Below are 27,156 nucleotides of genomic sequence, written 5' to 3' on the forward strand. Positions count from 1 at the left end.
CGTGATATTTTATATATATTCCGATTCAAAAAAAAAACCATGTCTATCGAAAGAACCTTTTTTTTTTTTGAGAGCATCAAAGGAACTTGCTAAACAAAAGAGTGTCTGCGATTGAACGAAAGTTTTAAAAAGACATGATAAACTTCACATATACCTCTAGTTAAAAGAGACAATATCCTTTTTCAAACAAACTATAGCAGAATATTTGTCACCGATATTGGTCAAAATTACATCTCAATTAAATTAAAGATACAAACAAGTTAGACCAACAACTCTAGATATTTTTAATTTTTACACAATTTAAAATGAGAAGTTAAAAGCAATACAAAAAAATCAACACGATGAAGCAAAATTGATCAAAGATCCATGAATTTGATATATTTTACATAGAACTCAACACGATCATCAAAGAACTTCATGGGAAAGATAATTTCCTCTTAGCACCCTTCACAAAATCCTTCACCAAATCCGAAGAAACATCATAGAGTTCAGTACTGATAAAGTTGGTGTCAAATTGATTAACCCTTGCATGTTCCAATGAAGTTTTCGAACTCTCACATTCTGACCGAGGAGAAAAATACGGGCGAAACATGCACTGCAAAGATTAACAATACACACTAAACACCAAGCAAAAATACCAAATCACCACATACTTATACAAACGAACATTACCTTGACTGGAGTATAATTGTAGCCTTGCAAAATGAAATTTTCCATGAACTTGTCAGAACCACCTAATATACGACCCTTGAATGAAACACACGAATTTCTTCCAAAGGTAGAAGAAACATGCACACAAAAAACAAACTTCCGTCCCTACAAATTTTCTAGGTCAAAACGTTGCATAACTGATTTAAACCTCTGCAATAGATGAAAATCAACAAACAATGTTACAAGAACACCAAAAAATTGTTAAAGACAACCAATATATTAGAAGCGTAGAACCAACAACCAAAAAATCAATATAAGAAACCCTCAACATAAATGTTACAATTCACAGCAAGAATAACATCCTCAAACAAATTAAAATTAGCAAAAGTCAATCCATCATTGACAACAATTTCAGCCCTCAACCTAAAACAAACACAGCCATATTGTCAAACAATAAAAAAAAGAAAAACAAATATCGCCATCAAAATTCAAAGACTGAAAATACAGTATTTACCTTGGAACAACATGGAAAATGCTCCGAGAACAAAGACAACACCAATATAACCCATTCTTCAAAGACATAATCCGATTACATTGACAAATAGGATACCACCACACCTCTTTCTCAAAAACCTCATGTACTACAGCGATTACAGCAAAAGGACCATCGTTGGGTAAAACACTCAAATCAATCAAAGCCTTCCTAGGATAATACTTTGCACAAGCATCATTTTTATAACCATCACATGCCATACTGGGTGAAAATATGGAATTGTTTATATCTTTGATGTCAAACGATAATCTACAATAAAAATGACATAGAAATAAATGATAAATTAATTTTTCAAAAATGTACAAAATACAATAACCAATTTAATAATCACCTCTGTCTAAGTTGAACAAACTCTGCAATATCAGCATTAATCAATATTCTAGTAACTTGATTAACACCTTGGACCATTGCAATGCCTAAAAAATCAGCACAAAGGCAACATGTCAGACAAACAACTACCACAAACTGTAGTTTTTAAATCTTATATCAGAAAATAAATTCAGTATACCAGGAGCCTTGGACATCTTAACAAACTGCAGCACTACAATGGGGAGTCCCTCACAAGAAGAACGCATCAAAGATTCAAACTCTTCAGCATGATCTCCAACAAGTAAACATTGAACTTTGTCACTAAGTCAACCAAACAAAAAATCAAGTTACATTACAATTTTTTAAATACCTAAAATGAACTTTGCCCATTTAACCAGACAACATTAAACAAAGCCAAGTATGTACCTCTCATCAGACAACTCAAACAGATACATTTTCCTTGGACATCCATCCACCATATAATCTCTTTCCATGGACAAAGCAGTTATGATGCCAGAAACATCTAGATATCAATTTTAAACACAAGCATTCACCCATAATCAGCGTAATCAAACAAATTCTACATAAAAAGATCAAAAAAATAAAAGAAATAACCCATTACCAATGCAAATCAAAACCCACCAACCAAAAAGGGATAGTCACGATCAAGCTGCGCAACAACACCAGAACTGACCAAACGTAAACCATACTTAGGAATAGAAAAACCATCGGCAATCGTAACGTTGGTCCTCGGATGAAACAGCAACTTAAAGGGATGATGAGTACACAAAACCATTCCATTGTTAGGAACAACGGAGAAGTAGCCAATCCTATACGTCTCACCTTCCAAAAGCTTATCCTTAAACAAATATAATAAACCATTCCCTATAATTCCCTGTATCTGATCCCCCTTCACGAAAAAAAACAAAAACAAACATAATCAAAATTCAGTAAACAACTAAGAAGACAAGTACATAAATAATTAAATAAAGATATGATAATGAAATTAACTTACATATTCATCAACAAATATGATCTCAATTGAATTATTGATTGGAGAATTTTTTTGAACCACGAACAGACCAAATCCTTACAACCCTAACTTTAATATCCCAATTAGTTCGACCAGATTTGATACTAACTATGGAATCATATAAATTCACCATTGAAAGATACCACACCAAAGAAATAAATGAGCAGTTATCGTTTGCTGAGCAAATTGGCGATACCTATAAACCAATTTATAAACCAATTTAAATTACCACACTCTATTAGATATCTAGCTTTGTTAGCAAAACCCATAAAATAATAATAAAACAAAATAAACAAATAAAACAACAGCAGATAAAATGAACATCATTCAATCTAGTCTAGCTAAATGTAGATCACTTTAATCTAGTCTACCTTCACACATAACCAAGACTGAACATCCAGTATACATTACTCAATATATGTTTTAATATTGCATCGAAAATGTTCAAATCAAAGGACAGCCAATGTAGATCAAAACGGCGTCCATCCACTTGATGAGTAGATGCATATCACTTGGTCCAAAATAGCCTAATCCGAAATTAAAAATACTAAATAGATGTACTTAGTTAGTTAATAGCAATGATTCAATTTTAAGCGGGCCACTCCCTATTAAAATTATTCTCCAATAATAAGATATCCAAAAAGCCACAATAACAAATGTAACTAAAAATTACAACGATTAGTTAACACGTTTGGTCAATATCCACTTCAAAACAAAGATTGATGACTCGATAACCTTTTTGTTAAATTATATTTACACCTTGGACATATTGCATAGAAAATAACCCTATGTACTTCAAAAAATTTAAAATAATTTGCAATAGATTCAAACATATTTAAGATAAAAATTTATAATAATTTGTGTTAGATTAAAACATACTCAATTAATTTATTATAAAGTTTTACTAATTTGTTAAGAAAAATGTTAAATGCAACAAATACCATATTCACGAAAATAAAACAAAAACGAACCACCGCATGGTATGAGAGAAACCTTGCAGCCGCGAAGCTGCATGAAAATCATATCTCGCGATATGTGCAAAAAAAAAACATTCCCAAACCAATTTTTATTTTTTGACCAAATTCATTACATGTTATTTAATTTTTTAATTCGAAGTTCCATTAAAGACAACTATACTTACACCGCAACATGATGAAAAATAAAACAATTCTTTAAATCAAAGTTAACCAATAGGCATAAACAAAATACGTACACAAGAAACCAAAAACCAAACCCCGAAATCAATTAAATAAAAAAATGACATCAACAACACGTTTTGACATTCAACCAAAATGACAATCAAGATACCTACACTTTCAAAGATACTATGCCACTGTTTTAAAAAATTCAGGGATAAGCAACGGAAATCCTTAAATTAATTCCACCAAAATAACAAAAGGCTGACATATAATTCAACAAACAAAGAAATATGAAACATATACATAGATATTATTTATATCAAAGCACTGCTACACAACAAGACATTCATATATCAAAGATTACACACGTTTTTAACATAGCAGAGTCAAAAACTATTCAACCAATCAAGAGAAACGAAATAAAAACATAGAATTTATTCATATCAAAGTGCTGCTATTATACAGCAATAATATTATACACATGTATAACATCTTACAATTCTTTAAAACTGCCACTTACATGCCAATGGAAAAGGAACCAACCCATATTTGTAATTCCTATTCCAAAGCCATATTAATTCAAAAGACATGTGCCGCGATAAATCAATGAGAAGAACAAGCAAGCATGTTACACAAGTTAAGTACATAATAATAGATAAATTACATAAAGCTTATATATCATATGAAATGAAGAAGCTTATTTTTCTTTCCAAGTGGACGTCCAGCATCCTCATCCAAGAAACACAACTTTCTTTTTGCATTCTTGACACCATAGCAAGTTTCCTCAAAACCAACAAGACCAAGAAATGACTCTTTGGAATGATCCTCCACCACTTCAACACCAACGTCATCTTTTAGATGTCCTTCCACCTCACCAGCACCCTTACACAACAAAGAGAATTTGCCCTTCTCAAACTTAGAGTCATGGAGCGTCTTTGAAACTTTACCAGACAAAGACAACCATTCTTTTGGATGATCTCCCATCTCATCAGCATCAATGCCATATTTGATAACTCTCGGTCCAACTGCACCCAAACCAGTTTCTTTTGGGGAAAGAGACTGGAAAAAAAATATTAAATCACAAAAGGATAAAACCTATCTAAACGCAGCTTCATTCACAAATTTAAAAATGCAAAATAAATACCTTGATCAAAGTAAATGGATAAAACCTCTCAAAGAAATAATCAACAACATGAGATTCAATCTCCATTGCCAAGACTCTAAAGCAATTTTTCTCAACCTCACCAAGCACAGCATCCCTTTCAACCTTAAACAACATAGCATCACCGACTCGTATCTTCACGTCATTAGGATACAAAGAAGAACTTTCCTCCTAAAACATAAAAATTATATTTAAATTTTACCATCTCAGACAACCCATTTAACTTGATAAAAATTAAACAATCGAGCGTAAACAAAATTTACCATCTTAAACAAAACATCGCAAGACTCAGCAGCTACAGTTTTGACCAAATCATCATACAAAACAAAGACAGCACAACCGGTATCATCTTCTACATCAAGCTTAATGATGACACCTTGTCATTACGTAATTTTATATGTATTTTCATCACAAAAAGGAGTTCACAGAAGACTTATGCAGCAAAAAGAGCAGAAAAACTGAAGGAAACGCAAAGAAATAAAACGTGTCACGATTTGGTACAAACGTGACACGATTTGGGAAGCACAAGAAGCCTTGTTTCGACATTAGGAAAACGTGTCACGATTGGTAAAACGTGACACGATTTGGTGAAACCCTAATTCAGTTTCTTGCTCCAGAAGGTAAAAACGTGTCACGATTCACTTAAAACGTGACACGATTTGGGCGATATTCTGTGCCTATTTATGCTGAAGTCTATTCCAAAAACAGGGGTTACGAATTCTAGAGAGCCAAGTGCGATTTTACAACTACAAGGAGGACCAGGAGGACGATTTCTTCATCTTCCAACCACTTTGTGTATGTTTTATTACCTCTAATGATTATGTTATTTGTAAACATTATTATGAGTAGCTAAATCCATTAGAGGTTAGGTCTGAGATGATTCGTTGTAACCCTAATTGAGATATTATGTTGTGAAACTCTATTTATTGTGAATGATATTCTAGTCTTTATTCAATTCAATTGTTCTTAATGCTTTTTATATCCTGATCAAATATAAATATGATTTTGTGAGAATGAATGACTACTGACCATAGCTTTCTACTTAGACCTATTGAATTGTTCTAATAAACATGGTTAGTCTAGGAATGGATAATCGTTTATTAGTGATGTTAGGTTAACGTGCTTTAAACCTTCAAAGATTATTAGACCACCTAAGGGATTAGGGGCTGTAGTTTAAGGAGAGGGTCCTAACTCAAGGGATTGATTAGGACTATTTTGTTAACTATCGTGGGATTAGAAGATCATTCATACGAATAGGTGCAACATAACAATTAGGGGAACATAGATGATTCGAAAGACCTAAACTCATCTCTCTCTTATTCTTGAAAACCAATTTATTTTTAGCAATTATTTTTTATGCAATCAAACCAATCTACTGCCTAGTGGCAAATCAAAATAACCTTTATACATCCTAAAATACAACGTAGTTGAATTATTGAGATTAAAAACAGTCCTCGTGGGAACGATATTTTTACTACTTCGATAGTATTTGGTGCACTTGCCAAACGTCTATCAAGTTTTTGGCGCCGTTGCCGGGGACTGTTGAATTATTTCAACAAGGCAATTACGTTATAGTTTAGGGTTTTTGCAATTTAATTTTCTGTTTTTAATTTTTATTTTTCTGTTTTCATATTCACTTGATTACTTTGCGTTGTGCAGTGCTACTAAGGTATTTTGCTGTTTATGCGAGGTAAACAGAGCTCTGACGACCTAGAGTACGATCCGGAGATTGAAAGAACTGCTAGAGCACTTCGGAAAGCTGTCCGATCGCAAAGGTTAGCTCAATCCGTTCCACCGGGTGTTCGAGAACAAGTACCGGAGCAACTCTCAAGTGAATCTGAAACAATCTCTTCTCCTAAATCTGCAACTATGGAAGGAGAAGGAGTTGTACCACCAAGACCTAAGCTTGGAGACTACGGGTTAGCCACTCATCGCGGTCAACTGACCCACACTTTTCAACCAGCTAACCCCGTAGCGTTCGACATCAAGACAACTGTCCTCAATGGTTTGAGGGACAAGCAATTCGATGGGACTGAAGCTATGAGTCCTCATGAACACTTGAGCCGTTTTGCTGAAACCTGTGAGTTTTGTGTGCAACCAGCCACCGTGACTGAAGCACAAAAGAAGCTAAGGCTATTTCCTTTCACCTTGACGGGAAGAGCAAAAGATTGGTTGCTAACAATTCCAAACGGGACTGTCCAAACATGGGAAGAGTTAGAGCTGAAGTTCTTGGAGAAATACTTCCCTATGTCTAAGTATTGGGACAAGAAGATGGAGATCTCTAACTTCAAGCAAGGAGAAGGTGAATCATTGTATGATGCTTGGGAGCGATTCAACTTACTTCTTAAGAGATGCCCTAATCACGAGTTCACCGAGAAGCAATACCTCCAAATCTTCACTGAGGGGGTAACACCAAACACTAGAATGTTCTTAGATGCTTCCGCGGGAGGTAGTCTCAAGAGCAAAACTGATCATGAAGTCCAAGCTTTGATAGAAAACATGGCTGGAAATGAGTATCGTGCTGAAGCTAAGAAGAAGGAAAGAGGAGTGTTTGGTGTGAGTGAACAAACTGCTATCCTTGCTAACCAAGCAGCTATGAACAAACAAATTGAAGCTCTAACTAAGGAGTTTCAAGGGTTCACTTTGGCTCATAAACAACAACAAGTAGCTGCAATCAAGTGCGACTTATGTGGTGAAGAACATCCCAACGGTGAATGCGTTCCGGAAGGATCAAGTGAAGAAGCTAACTTCATGGGAGGTTATCAAAGGCAGAATCAATACTACAATTCAGGCATTAATAAGCATCCAAATCTAAGCTACTCAAATAACAATGCTTTAAATTCTCAAATGCTTACTCCTCCTCAACAACAACAAAGGAAGCCATCAGCTCTTGAAGAAACTATGATGAATTTCATGAAGATGACTCAAGGCAACTTTGAAGAGATGAAGAAGAGTCAAGAAGCTGAAAGAAAGAACAATGAAGCTTCTAGGAAGATGCTTGAAACTCAACTGGGGCAATTAGCTAAGCAATTGGCTGAACAAAGTAAAGGAGGATTCTCAGGTAACACTAAAGATAACCCTAAGAATGAGTCTTGTAATGCTATTGAATTAAGGAGCAAAAAGGTTTTGACTCCTTTAGTTCCAAAAGCTCCAAAGAAGGTTGATGAAGTAGTTGAGGTGGAGGAGAACGATGTAGTTGAAGAAAATGATGAGGATGTAGTTGAAAATGAAAAGAAGAAAAAAATAGAGGGAGATAAAAGTGAGAAATTGATAGATGAAGACTCAATCTTGAGGAAGTCAAAGAGTCAAATCTTGAAAGATGGAGACAAGCCACAAATTATTCCATCATATGTGAAGCTTCCTTACCCTCATCTAGAGAAGAAGAAAAAGAAGGAGGAAGGACAATTCAAGAAGTTCATGCAACTTGTCTCACAACTTCAAGTAAATATCCCTTTCAGTGAGGCTCTTGATCAAATGCCGTTGTATGCTAAGTTCATGAAAGACTTGTTAACCAAAAGAAGGAAGCCTAAGGATGATGAGAACATAGCACTTTCTGAGAATTGTAGTGCTATTCTTCAAAAGAAGCTGCCACCTAAGCTGAAGGATCCTGGTGCTTTTACTATCCCTTGTTCAATTGGACCGGTAGACATTGGAAGAGCTTTATGTGACTTGGGAGCAAGTATAAATCTGATGCCTCTTTCAATGATGAAGAAGCTTAAGTGTGGGGAACCAAAACCAACAAGAATGACCATTACTTTAGCTGATCGGTCAATCTCTTATCCTTTCGGTATACTTGAAGATGTGCTAGTCAAAGTTAATGATCTTGTGTTTCCAGCAGACTTTGTGATCTTAGACATGGCTGAAGATGAAGATATGCCACTCATTTTAGGAAGACCTTTCCTTGCAACTGGTCGTGCTTTGATTGATGTTGAACGTGGAGAGCTAATGTTGAGATTCCATAAGGAGCAGGTAGTCTTCAATATCTTTGAGGCAATGAAACACCAAGATGAGAATCCCAAGTGTTACCGGATTGATGTTGTGGAAGAAACTGTCGAAGATAAAACACTTGAATCTCAATCTATTCAATCTACGGAGGTGGAAAGTGTGGAATCTATAGATAGACAAGAAGTGATTGAAGATCTTGGAAAGATAGAGGGTGTTAAGCAACTGGAAGTAAGCAAAGAACAGATGCACCAACAATCATCAGGAGACATCCGTGACAACAAGTATGGGGGATTGACAACTGGTAAAAATGAAATAAAGACTACTACCACTGGTCCAGGTGGTAAATTGGCTTATAGAAGGATTCCCTATGGGATGCGTAATGGGCCGGCTGCTTTTCGATGGTGTATGCATTCAACTCTCTCTGATACTCTGGAAAGAATTAGGAGGTACTGTGACGAAGGGATGGCAAGAAACAAGCCTGTTGATGAAGCTATAGACATCAAGAAGTCTGGTGCACAAGGAACTTTCAAGGGTAAGGAACAAAAGCTGAAACGGTACCGTGAAGGAGGACTCCAAAACAATGAAGAGGGAGCCACATCAACTAATCCTTAGGGGTCGTCATGAGTCAAGCTAGTGACGGTAAAGAAGCGCTTGGTGGGAGGCAACCCACATTTAGATTTCAGGTAGTATTTCTTATTTCCTTTTTATTGCTTTCAAATATTCAAAAATACAAAAAGATTTTTTGCTGAAACGAACAGAGGAAGAAAATTTGTTGTTTTCCAATACTGTGCAAATCGTGACACGTTTTGGGCCAAACGTGACACGATTTGCCCCCTCTGAAGCTCCTCACAGAAATTTTTCTAAGTAAAAAAAGGGTGCCTTTCGACATTTCCAGAAAACGTGTCACGATGCTGAAATCGTGACACGAATTTTGGCACCTAAAAATTTTTCTAAGTCTCAAATTGGTGCAATTCGACAATTGGAAATCGTGACACGTTGGCCAAAACGTGACACGATTTCTGGGCAAGAAAATTTTCAAAAATGACAAATCGTGACACGTTTAGCCCAAACGTGACACGATTATAGCAGTTTCAAAAATTTAACCGTTACAAAACAAAATCGTGACACGTTTTTGGCAAAACGTGGCACGATTTTCCCAGCCTATAAATATATCCAACACGATTTTCATTCCATTCACTTCCAAAAGTAGCCAAACTCTGCCAAAATTTTCCCAGAACCCTAACCTACGATTTTCTAACCCTTTTCTACCAAAAATCTTCATCTTTTCATCTTCTAATCACCAAACCATTACCATACACCTTCATCATCACCAACAAACAACCAAACCAATTATCTCCATCTTAACCCTAACCCTAATATCCAGTTTTGTTTCTTCTCTAAATCCTAACCCTAACCATGGTTGAGACCCGCAACAAAGGCAAGTCCCAAGCCACATCCCAACCAGCCAAAAAGGCCAAAATAGCCCCCAAACGAAAACAACCTGTCAAACCTAGCCCTAACACCGCACCCCCACCGTCCATCAACCACCGGTTTTATAATACTGCTGCCCGTGACCGTTTCAAGGACATCCGAGGCTATAGGGTGATCCCGGAGAGAGGTTTTGATTTCACCAAACTCATCTCCAACCCTGAGTTCCATCAAGTGATCACTGAGAGAGGGTGGGAGTCCCTTGTTAGTATGATTTTCGAGCAGGCCAACAAAACCATTGGGATAGAATTCTATTCTAATGCTAGGTATATGGGGAGGAAGTATGTGTCCTATGTGAGGGGGAAGGAGATAGACTATAGCCCGGAAAGGATTAATCAGTTGCTGGAGATTGTGCCACCGGAGATTTGTGATGTGAAGAGGAGGATGGAGGAGTGCAAGAATTGGGATGATGAAAGGTGGGAGGAGTTGCTAATGCAGATTTGTGTTGAAGGTGCTAAGTGGCATGGAGGGTCACATATGCTGTTGAGGGCTGACTTCAAGCCCCATGCAAAGGCGTGGGCATCTTTTGTGGTGCAAACTATTGAGGGCACTTCTTGTACTTCAGAGATTCCACTGCCCCGCTTGTTGACGCTGTCTGCTATTCTTGATGGTACACCCATCAATGTTGGTGAGTTAATTGCCGACAATATCTATATGTTTGCTTCAGGTACCAAGAAGGCACTCCCTCATTTGAGCCTTATCAATTGGCTTTGTGAGGAGGAGGAGTGCGATTTGTTTGCTAATGATTTGAGTGCAGCAATGATGAAGCCCATCACCGACACTTACATGGATGGCTTTGTCAAGGATTATCATGACCGCATGCAGACTATCATGGGTGCCGAGGCAGCAGCAGCAGGACAGCCACAGCCGCCACCACCACAACAGCCACCGCCACCACCTCAGAGTCAGACTTTTGCTGGAGAGGGGAGCAGCCAGCAGGGTGCCTATGCACCTATTCATCCTATGATGCTGGACTACATGTTCGGCCATGCCAACTGGATGAATGAGGTGTCAGATCAGGAGTATTGGAACCGTCCGAGGTTTGGTCAGGAGTTCACTGAGGCGGTCTGCCTCAACAGGAGGAAGATGACTGGGTCTTTCGAGCGCTTTGATGGGTCCGAGGAGGCTATGGACCACTACTTTGATGTCACCAGAGGTCGAGCTCAGGATAGAGAGCAGGAGATCCGAGCTGACTTTGCTGCTGGTGGAGCTCAGTCTAGGCAGCACTTTGGGGAGGATACCTATGCAGAGGAGGACCCCAACACTTGGATTCCGGAGGACCAGATGCAGGATTGAGTGGGCTACTGATGGCCCACCTATTTTTATTTTTCTGTTTTTTTGTTTCAGCACTTTGGTTATGTAACTTTAATTTTATGTTCAAACAATTTTTATTGCTTTTAATTAAGTTTAACTCGGTTTTATTCCCCCCGTTTATGTAATTATTCCTGCACTTGTTTATTATTGATGAATTTGTTTGTTTAGTTGACTTTTTACAGTTTGATAACAAATAGTTGTTCAAGTGGTATTCCAAAAGTTCAAAAGGAGGAGTGACTTGGTTTTCAAAGGCGAAGTGTACGGCGTTGCTAGGTAGTCACATACTCCCAGAAATCTCAGCCATAAGGTTCATTGCCATATTTTGTTTTTCAATTTACTTATATTTAGCTTAGTTTTCCATGCAACTACATTTCTAGAACTTGCATTGTTTCTCTATTATTGATTGGTCTTTGTTAATTACACACTGAGGCAAAAGTGCTTGGTCCTGTGAGCCTTTTGAAGCCTACCCTGACTATAATTGTTAAACTTTATCCTTTTCTTAGCCCCTTTGAGCCGGTAGGATTAGAACTTTTTGTTCGGTGACAAACTACATTACAAACTTAGAGACTTTTAGGACTTGTCCCTTATTGTTTTTCTGAGTTAGGCATTGTAGAATGTTGCTTAAAATTAAGTTTGGGGTTGCTATTGGAATTTGCAACCAATTAAGTTTGGGGTGGGGGTACTAGAGAATAAGAGAACAAAAAGAAAAAGAATTGTCATGCAAAAGGCAAAAATACATTCAAAAAAATTGATGTATGAAAAAAAAAAAAAAAAGATGAAATGAATGATGAAAAAGGGACCAAACTTTGAAACATGTGAGTAACTTCAAACTCGATTGTCCCTAAAAGTTATAAATATTCTCTAGTACCTTTGCATTGATTGTTATTCCACAAGGTGAATGATCGTAGGATTGAATTTGTTCTTTAACTTCCGTAGGAATGCCTAACTCTAATTTTGTGTAGCCTACTTATCCAAATATGTCCCACCTTTCACCTAAGCCCCGTTATAACCCTAAAGACCTCAAAAGTGTGTAATGATATTGACTTTGATTGATGTTTAGAAACTTTTCAAGCGTATGGTAATATGTAGATCTGCATGTCGACTGGTAGAACCCTATTTCAAATATTTGCGTGGAGTTGTGAAGTGGTGGATGCATACAAGTCAAACTAGCTCATCATTAGCTAGTAAGGTGTTGAACTTTTGGGTACTACTGCTTGAATAGGTAATTGTTATTTCACTGTCGATTGTCAGCTTTGCAAGTAAATTCCTTGAGGACAAGGAATGGTTTAAGTTTGGGGTTGTGATGACACCTTGTCATTACGTAATTTTATATGTATTTTCATCACAAAAAGGAGTTCACAGAAGACTTATGCAGCAAAAAGAGCAGAAAAACTGAAGGAAACGCAAAGAAATAAAACGTGTCACGATTTGGTACAAACGTGACACGATTTGGGAAGCACAAGAAGCCTTGTTTCGACATTAGGAAAACGTGTCACGATTGGTAAAACGTGACACGATTTGGTGAAACCCTAATTCAGTTTCTTGCTCCAGAAGGTAAAAACGTGTCACGATTCACTTAAAACGTGACACGATTTGGGCGATATTCTGTGCCTATTTATGCTGAAGTCTATTCCAAAAACAGGGGTTACGAATTCTAGAGAGCCAAGTGCGATTTTACAACTACAAGGAGGACCAGGAGGACGATTTCTTCATCTTCCAACCACTTTGTGTATGTTTTATTACCTCTAATGATTATGTTATTTGTAAACATTATTATGAGTAGCTAAATCCATTAGAGGTTAGGTCTGAGATGATTCGTTGTAACCCTAATTGAGATATTATGTTGTGAAACTCTATTTATTGTGAATGATATTCTAGTCTTTATTCAATTCAATTGTTCTTAATGCTTTTTATATCCTGATCAAATATAAATATGATTTTGTGAGAATGAATGACTACTGACCATAGCTTTCTACTTAGACCTATTGAATTGTTCTAATAAACATGGTTAGTCTAGGAATGGATAATCGTTTATTAGTGATGTTAGGTTAACGTGCTTTAAACCTTCAAAGATTATTAGACCACCTAAGGGATTAGGGGCTGTAGTTTAAGGAGAGGGTCCTAACTCAAGGGATTGATTAGGACTATTTTGTTAACTATCGTGGGATTAGAAGATCATTCATACGAATAGGTGCAACATAACAATTAGGGGAACATAGATGATTCGAAAGACCTAAACTCATCTCTCTCTTATTCTTGAAAACCAATTTATTTTTAGCAATTATTTTTTATGCAATCAAACCAATCTACTGCCTAGTGGCAAATCAAAATAACCTTTATACATCCTAAAATACAACGTAGTTGAATTATTGAGATTAAAAACAGTCCTCGTGGGAACGATATTTTTACTACTTCGATAGTATTTGGTGCACTTGCCAAACGTCTATCACTTAATACGAAACCTAGTAACATGAAATAGAATCAAACAAAAAAATAAAAAACGCCAAAGAAATAAAAATTCAATCAATAATTATTATACATAGCACCAAGGGTTTGAAACTTCTACACGTACCACTTTAAAATTCGCATAACAGTGAAAGTGACAGAAAATGGTATAAATGCATGCAAATATGACCAAAACTAAAGAGACAACTTGACAATAAATATAATACCTAGGATGTAAATCAGAACCAGAATCAGAATACCACATGTCTATTCCCTCAGCTATGCCTTTATAAGAAACTGGAACAATTAATGATCCAGTGCTGACCATTTCAAAGAGTTCTTTTAAATTCTTAACCACACATTCACCAATAAAAGAGTCAAAATCAACAACACTTGGTACCAACGATGAAAAGCCGGAAGATCCTACCATATCTACGAAAATATAGCAAGTAAAACAATAAATTAATAGACACAAAACAGTAACTAAGTATTTATGATAACATATAAAATAAAATGCAACCCTTTGGATTTTACATGCAAACCACTACCTTACTCAATAGCCAGAATAAACAAAAGAAATAAACAATAAACAAAAACACAACACACAAGTATATACAATATATATAAACAAACACAATACACTAAACACCAATGTCCCAATTATTTTAAATTATAACTTAAACAAATGTTAAACGTAAAAAAAAAATCCAACAAATAAGATTATAAAATTCAAAACCAATATTTTGGAGGGAACTTTCAAATTTGACCTAAAAATTTCTACAACACATTGATTAATTAATAACTTTAATAAAAATCAACACAACAAAAGAAAAAAATACATAGTATATTATCACAAATAAATTTACAAAATCCACAAACTCCAGAGAATCCACAACATGCAATGATTACGAAAAATAATATAAAAAACAAACAAACAATCACATCACAAAACACCAAACCCAAAAAATAAATAATACTATAACATTGACATACAACCACCTGTTTATTAAAACTTGGGTTTCCAATATAAAATTAACATAAAATATCATCATTGCAAACAAATAAATACCATTTTAAATAATCTAAAAAACAAAAACACATTACAAATGAAATTTGTTGCAGAAACAAAATGGAAAAATTCAAAAATTAATTAAAAAAACAAAATAACCACAAAATAACCAATAGAACTGCTACCTGCGAATACAAATCAAAACATAAAAACAATAAATTAAAAATAGTTATCCTGTGAATATCCAAAAGATTTGACAACCAAATCCACAAACAAATCAATCAACAAATGTGAAACATCTATCAGCCAACCACTACGAAATAATAAACGCCGGCTATAGCACATCAAAGCATCAGATGATATAAAAAATGGAAAATAAAATATCAACTATAAAACACACAAGGTGCAACCACAAAACAAAACACAATGATATATATATATATATTATAAAATATCAAAAGGACGATACAATGAAAAAATAAATAAATTTTTTGAAATTTACAGAAATCCATGACCTAAAAAAAAAATTCTAATGATATTTAAATAAATAAGAAATGATATTTGCACAACGAATTTATGACAACTTTTTGATAAATTGTTCTCTCATATTCACACTATCATTTTATTCTCTCTACATATTTCTCTCCAATAATTTTATGTAATACCCCATTCATTTATGTTGCGAGTAATATCAGTTAACGAAAGAAAGTGCGCGTCTGAATTTAGGGGCGTAATTGGAATTTGAACTTGAGGGGTATTTAAGGACAAAAGGTCCCAAAATATTCATTTTCTTTTGAACTTCCTCTCTCTAGGTTTCCAACAAATATTTCTCTCTCCCTTCTCTTTAAAATTTCGGCCCAATCTCCCCTCAATAATCATCCACTCTTTGTGTTAATTCCTGGAGGCAAGCATCATGGAAAGGGATAGGAGGTTCTTGATGGAAAACACTTAAAGATTATAGAAGCAAGCTCTCTCTTTTGATTCTTGTCTACCTAGGGTTTGGTTTAAGCTAGAAACACTTGAATCATATTTCTTTTGGGCAAGGTGAGTTCTTAGTTAGAAAAACCTTCCTTTGGTTTGAGTTTTCTTGGTGTGTAAGCTTTGATTGTGCTAGATGTGTTTATGAACTTCAAAGCTAATTCTTGATGATTATTTGTTAAGGTTGCCATGAAATATGTTGTTTATTGCTTTAGTATGTTGCTGGATGTTTTGGTGCATTGCAGGAAGCATTAGGATGCGTTTTGGGTCAAAAATTGCAATTTTGGTACCACAGGCCCGAAGAACTACGCTATTAGCGAAATCCTACGCTAATAGCGTAGCTCCCCAGAAAAGCCACGCCCCAGGGGCGCTAATAGCGCAGCCCTCTGGAGTGGCCAACTTAATTTTGGCCTTTTGGCCCTTCCTCGGGTCGGTGGTGCGTTCCGAAGTATTTCTTTCATCGTTTTACAATCTTATAACCCCAAAACGACATCTAGGCAATGCATCTAACACGTAACGATTCTCGAATTAAAAGTCATGGCAATCATAACATAATCATTAGGGATTTCTCGTGAGCAAATCACTTGAATGTGAAAGGGACAGTAATAGTTTATCAAGGGAAGAAACATAGAGACTCGACATAGTTTGTCGAGAATAGAATAGCATCATTTAGACGATGAATGATAGATTGTGATACGATTAGATATCTTTTCACTAAGAATGTTTAATAACATAACTGTGCCGTGTCTCTTGTGATCACACTAGGTTGGTTTCAAGAGGTTTCCATTAGGTGAAACGGGAATAGCCGTAAGGGACCCACACGTCACTAGGGAGTTCCGGTGGTTACCTTAGATAGGTTTCCATCGAGCAGATAGGGTTTGCGCTCGGGTTTACTCCACCCCGGGGCTTTCCATAAAATGAATCCAGATATTGCTATTGTTCCACGCTAACTCTTATATCATTTATTGTTGACTATGAGATGACGTCAGATACGTTAAGCTTCAGATTAGAATAGTTAAAGATAGTTTTGTCGATGACGATTCTAGGTTGTCCCCTAATCGTACGACTTAGTAATGTGACATATGTAAAGACCTCGATGCTTAGAGAGTAACTTGGTAAAGCGGTCTTAGATTTACCCCTTAACCGCGATGTCATATTTAGAGATATTGAGACTATAACAAGTAAGTTGAACCTACGACGGGTCTAGCATGCACTACCGTCTAGGAAAGCAACCCACACACACGTATAATCAACCGTCAGGTTGTAAAGTAGACACGTGGTAACCATAGATTTTCCCCGAGGTTATCACTAGCTAGGGTTAGATAGAACTCACTGAGGCATTATGTCTCATCCCTCTCCTTATTTGTTCAGGTTCTCAGGTTTCCCGCAGTAGAGGTAAAGAAAAGGTGCAGGAATAGCATGCTTGCAAGGACTTTATCTTGGTGTGAAGTAGTTGATGCATATGTATAATTATTAGCACATGTTGTATTGTGGATGTATAATTAGATTTGTACGACAAACTTCTATGAAGAATGATGTATTATAAGACTTTGGTTGTTGAAGTTGTGTTTTGATGACAAGTTATATTGTAAAAAATTAATGTATCCAATATCAGTTTTAACGCACTTTTGATCATTCTAGACACTATCAAAGTGGGCGTTACAAATTGGTATCAGAGCAGGTCGTTCCAGATCGTGCCTTGGGTCATTAATATTACAATCCAAGGAGTTGTTCTTTCGAGTTTAGGATATTGTCCTCATTGTTATATTTGGTTGAAATTGATCACTTTGACTTAAATATGGCAGTTAGAGCGGGAATGTCCGGAGCGCGAAGAGGACGAGGACGAGGCCGGCCAAGGGGTAATCAGAATGATGAGGAGAATGAGAATCCTAGTGCTCAGATGTGGGCACAGTTGATGCAGCAGAATCAGCAGATGATGCAAATGATGCAACAACAGATCCAGCAGAACGCTCAATCCCATCAGCAGTGGGCTGCAGCTATGCAACAAGGTCCAGGAGTGCATCAACAACATCCTCCACCTCCAGTTGTGGGGAACCTAGCTTTCCGAGAGTACAATCGGAACCATCCTCCAGAGTTCGATGGTAGTGGTGAACCACCAGAGGCTAAGAGGTGGATTAAGCACATGGAAAAGATTTTCCTTATGGCCAACTGTACCGAGGAAGATAAGGTGATCTTTGCAACTAATCAATTCCGGGGTGCAGCCCAGGATTGGTGGGAAACTGCTCGGCGTAGGATGGAGGCTAATGGGCTAGAGTTGAATTGGGAGAATTTTAAGCAAGTTATGAAGGAGAAGTACCTTCCTATGACATTCAAGGTCAGAAAAGAGCAAGAATTTCTTCACTTGAAACAGGGTAATATGTCCGTGACAGATTTTACCAAGAAGTTCGAGGAGTTATCTCATTACTCAACTCACAATGAGTATGCTGGTAATGAAATGTGGAAGGTTAATCATTATAAGCATGCTTTGAGGGGCGAGTTGTATGCGGTGGTCAGTCAACAGAGGTTGACAAACTTTGATGAGATGGTACATAATAGCTTGGAAGCTGAAAGAGGTTTTGACAGAGCTGCTAAAGAAGGTACCACTGCTTTCGATAGAAGAAGAGGTAGTTTTGTTGATAAACATCATGAGAAGTTGAAGCCAAAGGGGTCTCCTCAGAGGGGTAAACAGTCGGGTTCTTTCAGATCCTATCCAACTTGTAAGAAATGTGGAAAAGCTCATACGGGGGAATGTAAGCTGGGTGACAACTCTTGTTACGCTTGTGGCCAGACGGGACATTACATGGCAAATTGTCCAAATAGAGGAGACAAAGGCAAGGGAGCAAGCACTACAATGACTAGAGGAAGGGTGTACTCACTAGATGGGAAGAAGGCTCGGGAGAATGAAGACTTGATCGGCGGTATGTGTTTTCTTGGTCAGAATCCCATTAGAGTTTTGTTTGATTGTGGTGCCTCACGTTCCTTTATTTCTTTTCAATGTGTGGAAACTCTTCAATTGTCCGTTTCATTACTAAAGCCCCCTATGATGGTGACTACGGCCACCGATGGAGGAGTCGTAGCTAATTATGTATGTGAGAATTGTCCTATCACTGTGTCTAGCAAGACTTATTATATAGATTTAGTATGTCTTCCGATGAAACAACTTGATGTGATTTTGGGAATGGATTGGCTGTCAGCAAATCATGTATATATAGGGTGCGCAGAAAAGAGTATCTATATGCCAACTAGTGATACAGTGGAAGGAGTAGCCTTGTCAGAATTGATTAAGCACACATATCAGATGGCTCGGTTTATCTGTGCTCAAGATAAGAGATTCTATGTGATGCTCACTGTGACTCCAGAAACAGATTTAAGTCCTAGCGACATTCCAATTGTCAGTGAGTATTTGGATGTTTTTCCGGCAGATATCACAAGTTTACCTCCCGAAAGAGAAATTGAGTTTTCAATTGATTTGATTCCAGGAGCAGAGCCAGTATCAGTAGCGCCTTATAGAATGTCCCCCCTAGAACTCAAAGAATTGAAAACCCAGTTAGAGGAGCTTATTCAGAAGCATTTCATCAGGCCTAGTGTGTCTCCTTGGGGTGCACCTGTATTGTTAGTCAAGAAGAAGGATGGCAGCATGAGGTTGTGTATTGATTATCGCCAGCTGAATAAGGTGACCATAAAGAATAAGTATCCTTTACCAAGGATTGATGACTTGTTAGATCAACTCAAGGGAGCGTCAGTGTTCTCGAAAATTGATCTCAGATCGGGATACCATCAGATTCGTATCAAGTCTTCAGATGTGTCCAAGACGGCTTTCAGAACACGATACGGGCACTATGAATTTTTGGTCATGCCATTCGGTGTAACTAATGCTCCAGCAGTTTTCATGGACTATATGAATCGGATTTTTCAGCCATATCTAGATCAGTTTGTCATTATTTTCATTGATGACATTTTGGTTTATTCCAAGAACCCGCAGGAACATGCTCAACATTTGAGAACAGTATTAGACATTCTTCGGGAGAAGAAATTGTATGCAAAGTTCAGTAAATGTGAGTTTTGGCTAACGGAAGTCAGATTTCTGGGTCATGTTATTTCTCAGGGAGGTGTAGCAGTGGATCAGTCGAAGGTAGAGGCCATTCAGAATTGGACTAGACCAAAGAATGTGTCAGAAGTTCGAAGCTTTTTGGGACTAGCTGGTTATTATCGCCGTTTCATTATGAAGTTTTCCCAGATTGCTTTACCATTAACACGACTCACAAGGAAAGATGTACCTTTTGAGTGGGATGAAGAATGTGAGAAGAGTTTCAAGACTCTGAAGAAGAAGTTAACACAAGCACCAGTCTTGACTCTACCAGACCCGGAGAAGAGATATGTGGTGTTTTGTGATGCATCGTCTAAAGGACTTGGAGGAGTACTCATGCAAGAAAATAATGTGATAGCTTATGCATCTAGGCAGCTCAAGATTCATGAAGAAAACTATCCCACCCATGATCTAGAATTGGCAGCCATAGTGTTTGTTTTGAAGAGTTGGAGACATCATTTGTATGGAGCACAATTTGAGTTGTTTAGTGATCACAAGAGCTTGAAGTACTTGTTTGATCAGAGGGATCTGAATATGAGGCAGAGGCGTTGGATGGAATACCTAAAGGACTTCGATTTCGAATTGAAATATCACCCAGGAAAAGCCAATGTTGTAGCGGATGCATTGAGTCGTAAAGCCTTGATCCAAGCCGAAGTAAAAATGCATGTTTGTAAGTTGCACGAGGAAATTCGAGACCTTAACCTTGAAGCCACAGAGGATGTTGATGGTATTTGGTTACACAGATTAGAAATCACTTGTGACTTGCGGTCAAGAATTGTGCAAGCACAGGAGACAGATGGTGAATTACGAAGGAGAATTAGTCATCCAGAATATTCTATAGCTTCGGATGGGGCAATTTTATTCGAAGGAAGAATTTGTGTACCGAATGACGCAGAACTCAAAAGGATGATTTTAGAAGAAGCACACAAGAGTAGTTTCTCGATTCATCCTGGTGCTACCAAGATGTATCGCGATCTAAGGAGAGATTACGAAGGAGAATTGTGCAAGCACAGGAGACAGATGGTGAATTACGAAGGAGAATTAGTCATCCAGAATATTCTATAGCTTCGGATGGGGCAATTTTATTCGAAGGAAGAATTTGTGTACCGAATGACGCAGAACTCAAAAGGATGATTTTAGAAGAAGCACACAAGAGTAGTTTCTCGATTCATCCTGGTGCTACCAAGATGTATCGCGATCTAAGGAGAGATTACTGGTGGCCTGGAATGAAATCAGATATTGCTGACTTTGTAGCTAGATGCTTGGTGTGCCAACAAGTTAAGATTGAACATCAAAGACCAGCGGGGTTGCTACAACCGCTAGAGATTCCTCAGTGGAAATGGGAGCAGATATCTATGGATTTTGTGGGAGGCTTACCTCGTACTCAGAAGGGACATGATTCCATTTGGGTAATCGTGGATAGATTAACCAAGTCGGCTCATTTCTTACCGGTTAAGTCTACCTACAAAACCTCTCAGTATGCAGAATTGTTCATTTCAGAAATAGTTAAGTTACACGGTGTTCCAGTGAGTATCGTGTCGGATAGAGATCCCATTTTCACCTCACACTTCTGGAAGGCTTTCCAAAGGGCTTTGGGGACTCGCTTGAAGCTGAGTACGTCTCATCATCCACAGACTGATGGACAAACAGAGAGAACCATCCAGACCTTAGAAGATATGTTACGCGCTTGCATATTGGAAGATGGTGGAAGTTGGAATCATCACTTACCTTTGATAGAGTTTTCCTACAACAATAGCTACCACTCTAGTATTGGGATGGCACCTTATGAAGCTTTGTATGGTAGGAAGTGTAGAACTCCTTTATGTTGGGCTGAGGTAGGAGATAAGAGTATTCTTGGACCAGAAATCATTCAAGAGACAACCTTGAAGATTAAATCGATACAGGAAAAGATGAGGATAGCTCAAAGTCGTCAAAAGAGTTATGCGGACAATCGACGAAGGCCTTTAGAGTTCAATGAAGGTGATCATGTATTCCTGAAAGTTACTCCCAAATTAGGTTTGAGGGGTACTTTCAAGATTAAGAAATTGTGTCCTAGGTATGTAGGACCGTTTTTGATACTCAGGCGTATCGGACCGGTGGCTTATCAATTAGCTTTACCTCCAGCTATGTCAGGTATACATGATGTGTTTCACGTGTCCCAACTGAAGAAGTATGTACCGGATCCTTTCCAACCAGTTGAATTGGATTCTATAGAATTGAAATCAGATTTGACATTTCAGCCGGAACCAGACATGATAGTGGACCGTGATGTCAAATCTCTCAGAAGCAAGGAAATTCCTATAGTGAAGGTAGTATGGAAAGGTTCACCGGATGGTGAAGCTACGTGGGAACTAGAATCAGAAATGTTGAAGCAGTATCCGCACTTGTTTTCAGGTAAATTCTAAATTTCGAGGACGAAATTTTTTAAGGGGGGTAGAGTGTAATACCCCATTCATTTATGTTGCGAGTAATATCAGTTAACGAAAGAAAGTGCGCGTCTGAATTTAGGGGCGTAATTGGAATTTGAACTTGAGGGGTATTTAAGGACAAAAGGTCCCAAAATATTCATTTTCTTTTGAACTTTCTCTCTCTAGGTTTCCAACAAATATTTCTCTCTCCCTTCTCTTTAAAATTTCGGCCCAATCTCCCCTCAATAATCATCCACTCTTTGTGTTAATTCCTGGAGGCAAGCATCATGGAAAGGGATAGGAGGTTCTTGATGGAAAACACTTAAAGATTATAGAAGCAAGCTCTCTCTTTTGATTCTTGTCTACCTAGGGTTTGGTTTAAGCTAGAAACACTTGAATCATATTTCTTTTGGGCAAGGTGAGTTCTTAGTTAGAAAAACCTTCCTTTGGTTTGAGTTTTCTTGGTGTGTAAGCTTTGATTGTGCTAGATGTGTTTATGAACTTCAAAGCTAATTCTTGATGATTATTTGTTAAGGTTGCCATGAAATATGTTGTTTATTGCTTTAGTATGTTGCTGGATGTTTTGGTGCATTGCAGGAAGCATTAGGATGCGTTTTGGGTCAAAAATTACAATTTTGGTACCACAGGCCCGAAGAACTACGCTATTAGCGAAATCCTACGCTAATAGCGTAGCTCCCCAGAAAAGCCACGCCCCAGGGGCGCTAATAGCGCAGCCCTCTGGAGTGGCCAACTTAATTTTGGCCTTTTGGCCCTTCCTCGGGTCGGTGGTGCGTTCCGAAGTATTTCTTTCATCGTTTTACAATCTTATAACCCCAAAACGACATCTAGGCAATGCATCTAACACGTAACGATTCTCGAATTAAAAGTCATGGCAATCATAACATAATCATTAGGGATTTCTCGTGAGCAAATCACTTGAATGTGAAAGGGACAGTAATAGTTTATCAAGGGAAGAAACATAGAGACTCGACATAGTTTGTCGAGAATAGAATAGCATCATTTAGACGATGAATGATAGATTGTGATACGATTAGATATCTTTTCACTAAGAATGTTTAATAACATAACTGTGCCGTGTCTCTTGTGATCACACTAGGTTGGTTTCAAGAGGTTTCCATTAGGTGAAACGGGAATAGCCGTAAGGGACCCACACGTCACTAGGGAGTTCCGGTGGTTACCTTAGATAGGTTTCCATCGAGCAGATAGGGTTTGCGCTCGGGTTTACTCCACCCCGGGGCTTTCCATAAAATGAATCCAGATATTGCTATTGTTCCACGCTAACTCTTATATCATTTATTGTTGACTATGAGATGACGTCAGATACGTTAAGCTTCAGATTAGAATAGTTAAAGATAGTTTTGTCGATGACGATTCTAGGTTGTCCCCTAATCGTACGACTTAGTAATGTGACATATGTAAAGACCTCGATGCTTAGAGAGTAACTTGGTAAAGCGGTCTTAGATTTACCCCTTAACCGCGATGTCATATTTAGAGATATTGAGACTATAACAAGTAAGTTGAACCTACGACGGGTCTAGCATGCACTACCGTCTAGGAAAGCAACCCACACACACGTATAATCAACCGTCAGGTTGTAAAGTAGACACGTGGTAACCATAGATTTTCCCCGAGGTTATCACTAGCTAGGGTTAGATAGAACTCACTGAGGCATTATGTCTCATCCCTCTCCTTATTTGTTCAGGTTCTCAGGTTTCCCGCAGTAGAGGTAAAGAAAAGGTGCAGGAATAGCATGCTTGCAAGGACTTTATCTTGGTGTGAAGTAGTTGATGCATATGTATAATTATTAGCACATGTTGTATTGTGGATGTATAATTAGATTTGTACGACAAACTTCTATGAAGAATGATGTATTATAAGACTTTGGTTGTTGAAGTTGTGTTTTGATGACAAGTTATATTGTAAAAAATTAATGTATCCAATATCAGTTTTAACGCACTTTTGATCATTCTAGACACTATCAAAGTGGGCGTTACATTTTAACCAATGAAAAGATAGAAAAAAGAAATTGTCATCAAAAATTGTCTCAAATGGCTGTTCAAATACCACTACTCTAAATAAATTTCATCTAATTCTTAAATTCTAATGATATTTTTCAATAAAAAACAACAAATTTACAACATTTGACAAGAATAAATTTTAGATGTAAATGTCCACACAATTCCAAAAACTAAAGCATTTTTAAAAAAAAAAAAAAAAACACAACGAAAATATAAAAAACCAAGACCACAAAAGAAAACCATACTCTAGCGCATCAAAGTGGATTCAAAGTTTCCTTTAAAAAAATTCATTCAATATTTAAGTAATAAACTTGATATTGCAATTAGTAAAAAAAAAAAAAAACTTGATATTGCAATCTGCAGAGACAAAAATCAAACTTGACATGTGTGATTAAGCATAAGGTGCTTATCCACTGGAGGAGCCAAGCAAGTGCTACCACAACCATTTCTAGTTCCAAAATGATTGTCCTCACCCTTCCTTACCAATACTCTACCTGCATCCTTCTCACAATAAAAACCTATGTAGACCATATAAGAGTCAATTTTATATGTATTTAAAAACAAACAATAACAAAATAATACACAATAATTATAATCTAAGATAAAAATACTATTTTAAAAATAACCTACCTATTAAAAATAAACTTTAACAAGATAGAAGATAAAGTAAAAAACAAATTCTTAGTATACTCCATACACGTCAAAAAAAAAACAGAAATACCTTCCAGAAAAATTACCACACTCATGAAATAACATTTGAAATCCATCCACCACACTGCCTATCTCTCTCAATGAATATATAAACTCTACAATAATTTCATACGATAGAAGGATCATGATGAAGATAGAAAACATAGAAGATAGCTGACCAATGGAAATGAATAAATCGTTATCCATCATTCAAACCTCCAAGAAGAAAGTGATATTTCAACTCTTAATACAAATAAGAACTTTCAACTATAGTGACCAGAATCCAAACACATATTCTGCCCCAACAATTACACTGTACACCCAATCCCACACATTCTTAAAAAACATAATTTCAGATGACATAAACTGTACAGAAAAAGGCATGATGGCTGACATTGGAAATGACAACACACAAAAAAACATCACTCAAATAGCCATCACATGATGACGATCCCGCTGTCCTCACAACTATCTTTGATTTCCTCCTTCTCAATATTCAAAGATATTAACCTTTACAAAAATATCAATAATTAAATTATTAATAATTCACAAAAATCACGGGTCCAAGGAGGGATTTTTTTTTTGGAAATAACATAAAATTAAATAAAGATGCACAAATTAAACAAATACACAAATTAAAACAATTACATCACACAACATATACATAAATATAAAATATAAAATATTTCATATGTATTTCACGGTCCTACAACCCAGGTTCATAAACAAATTATACAACATAATTACATCACAACCTAACCAGTCCAATAGCCAACAAAGTAAACAAAATCAGCTCCCAAGAAAACCATCCACAACACAAGTTTCGAGTACACACCCAAAAAACTACCATCATTTGTAACGCCCTCCTTTTTATTTAATTATTTTAATTAGTTTTAGAATATATTTATATATTTATATGATGTATATGATGGATATATGATTTGTTGAGATTAGATGTCTTTTTATAATTTAGTTAATATATTTTGTTGAGTGATATTTTGTTATGTTATATGTTGGTATTTACTAGCATAATATATTTGTTAATTGTTATAGATATATATTTGTTATTTGGTGTATTATTATATATTTAGTAGATAAATATTATTTATTAGAATATGAGGATTATTAGTGTGAGTGGATTTGGGGGTTAGAATAGAAAGAAGAATAAGTTGTTGGGCCTAAATAGATTTGGGAAGAATATTTTAGTATTATAAATAGAGAAGCTTAGGTTGGAAAGAGTTTACCTTAAACCGCTTTTTGAAAAAGAGGAGAACAAGAAAGAAGAGAAGAGAAGAGAAGAGAAGAGAAAAGTCAAGAGAAGAGGAGAATACTTTAGGAAAGAAGAACGCTGCTGCTGATTCAGGAATTAATCTAAGGTGAGGGTGAGACTTAGGGTGAGACTATCTTACATTAATATTAAGTTGTTAAATCATTAGATTACATCTAACAAGTTGGGGAGAGTTTGTGAGAATTTGAGAATTAGGGTTTTGAGAGAGATTTGATGATTAGATGATGAAAACTTGCTGAATTGATGTAGAAATTGTGTACAAACCTTAGATAATCCATAGGATGATTATTGGAAGTAGTTTTGAGGTTAGCACCATGAGATTAGGTGAAACTTGAAGAAAATCTGCATTCTGCCCGAATTTTGATATTAAAACTGGTATTGATCGGTGCAGAATTGGTCTTAGGTGTAAACACGAAAGTTGTAGGTATGGATGTTAGCTTTCTAATGCCGTTGGTCTCACGTCAAAATGATTTATAGAACTTGAGTTATGGTCAAATTACTGCACGTAGGTCACAGTGAATTTTTATGGACTTTCAGCACAACTTTTCCAAATTTAAAATGAAAACTGGTATTGATCGGTACAGAATTGGTCTTAGGAGTAAACATGATAGTTTTAGA

The 27,156-nt window shown here is 36.8% G+C and overlaps 2 protein-coding genes and 1 non-coding gene across 3 annotated transcripts; 1 reads left to right on the top strand and 2 right to left on the bottom strand.

Moving 5' to 3' along the window:
• Nucleotides 1–415: 415 nt before the first annotated feature.
• On the bottom strand, nucleotides 416–4,232 carry LOC146954903 (uncharacterized). Its single transcript, XM_085746796.1, has 9 exons — nucleotides 4,206–4,232; nucleotides 2,156–2,423; nucleotides 1,940–2,036; nucleotides 1,713–1,834; nucleotides 1,536–1,620; nucleotides 1,166–1,453; nucleotides 999–1,074; nucleotides 673–816; nucleotides 416–595 (listed from the first exon to the last, which is right to left on the bottom strand). Exons 1-9 carry the CDS (start codon nucleotides 4,230–4,232, stop codon nucleotides 416–418), a joined length of 1,287 nt encoding a protein of 428 aa, XP_085602922.1.
• A 2,877-nt stretch (nucleotides 4,233–7,109) lies between these two features.
• LOC146954904 (small nucleolar RNA R71) lies at nucleotides 7,110–7,216 on the bottom strand. The gene has a single exon (XR_015025260.1). It is a non-coding gene; the product is annotated as a small nucleolar RNA R71 (small nucleolar RNA).
• A 10,608-nt stretch (nucleotides 7,217–17,824) lies between these two features.
• Nucleotides 17,825–19,526, top strand: LOC146954905 (uncharacterized). Its single transcript, XM_085746802.1, has 2 exons — nucleotides 17,825–19,417; nucleotides 19,506–19,526. The coding sequence occupies exons 1-2, from the start codon at nucleotides 17,825–17,827 to the stop codon at nucleotides 19,524–19,526; spliced, it is 1,614 nt and encodes a 537-aa protein (XP_085602928.1).
• The last annotated feature ends 7,630 nt before the right edge of the window (nucleotides 19,527–27,156 follow it).

Source organism: Medicago sativa, chromosome 1, assembly GCF_051527215.1.
Source record: "Medicago sativa cultivar Bolivia chromosome 1, Bolivia_mono, whole genome shotgun sequence".
Taxonomy (NCBI): Eukaryota; Viridiplantae; Streptophyta; class Magnoliopsida; order Fabales; family Fabaceae; genus Medicago; species Medicago sativa.

Bases quoted from the DNA above. Each gene is read 5' to 3' on its own strand.
- LOC146954903 (XM_085746796.1), bottom strand. From the start codon at position 4,232: ATGGGTTGGTTCCTTTTCCATTGGCAT. The intron at 1,835-1,939 runs GTACATACTTGG...TGGTTGACTTAG, and splicing joins TTTGAGTTGTCTGATGAGAG to TGACAAAGTTCAATGTTTAC. The intron at 1,454-1,535 runs GTGATTATTAAA...TTTTTATTGTAG, and splicing joins TTTGTTCAACTTAGACAGAG to ATTATCGTTTGACATCAAAG.
- LOC146954905 (XM_085746802.1), top strand. From the start codon at position 17,825: ATGGCAGTTAGAGCGGGAATGTCCGGAGCGCGAAGAGGACGAGGACGA. The intron at 19,418-19,505 runs GTCAGTGAGTAT...ATTTGATTCCAG, and splicing joins GTCCTAGCGACATTCCAATT to GAGCAGAGCCAGTATCAGTA.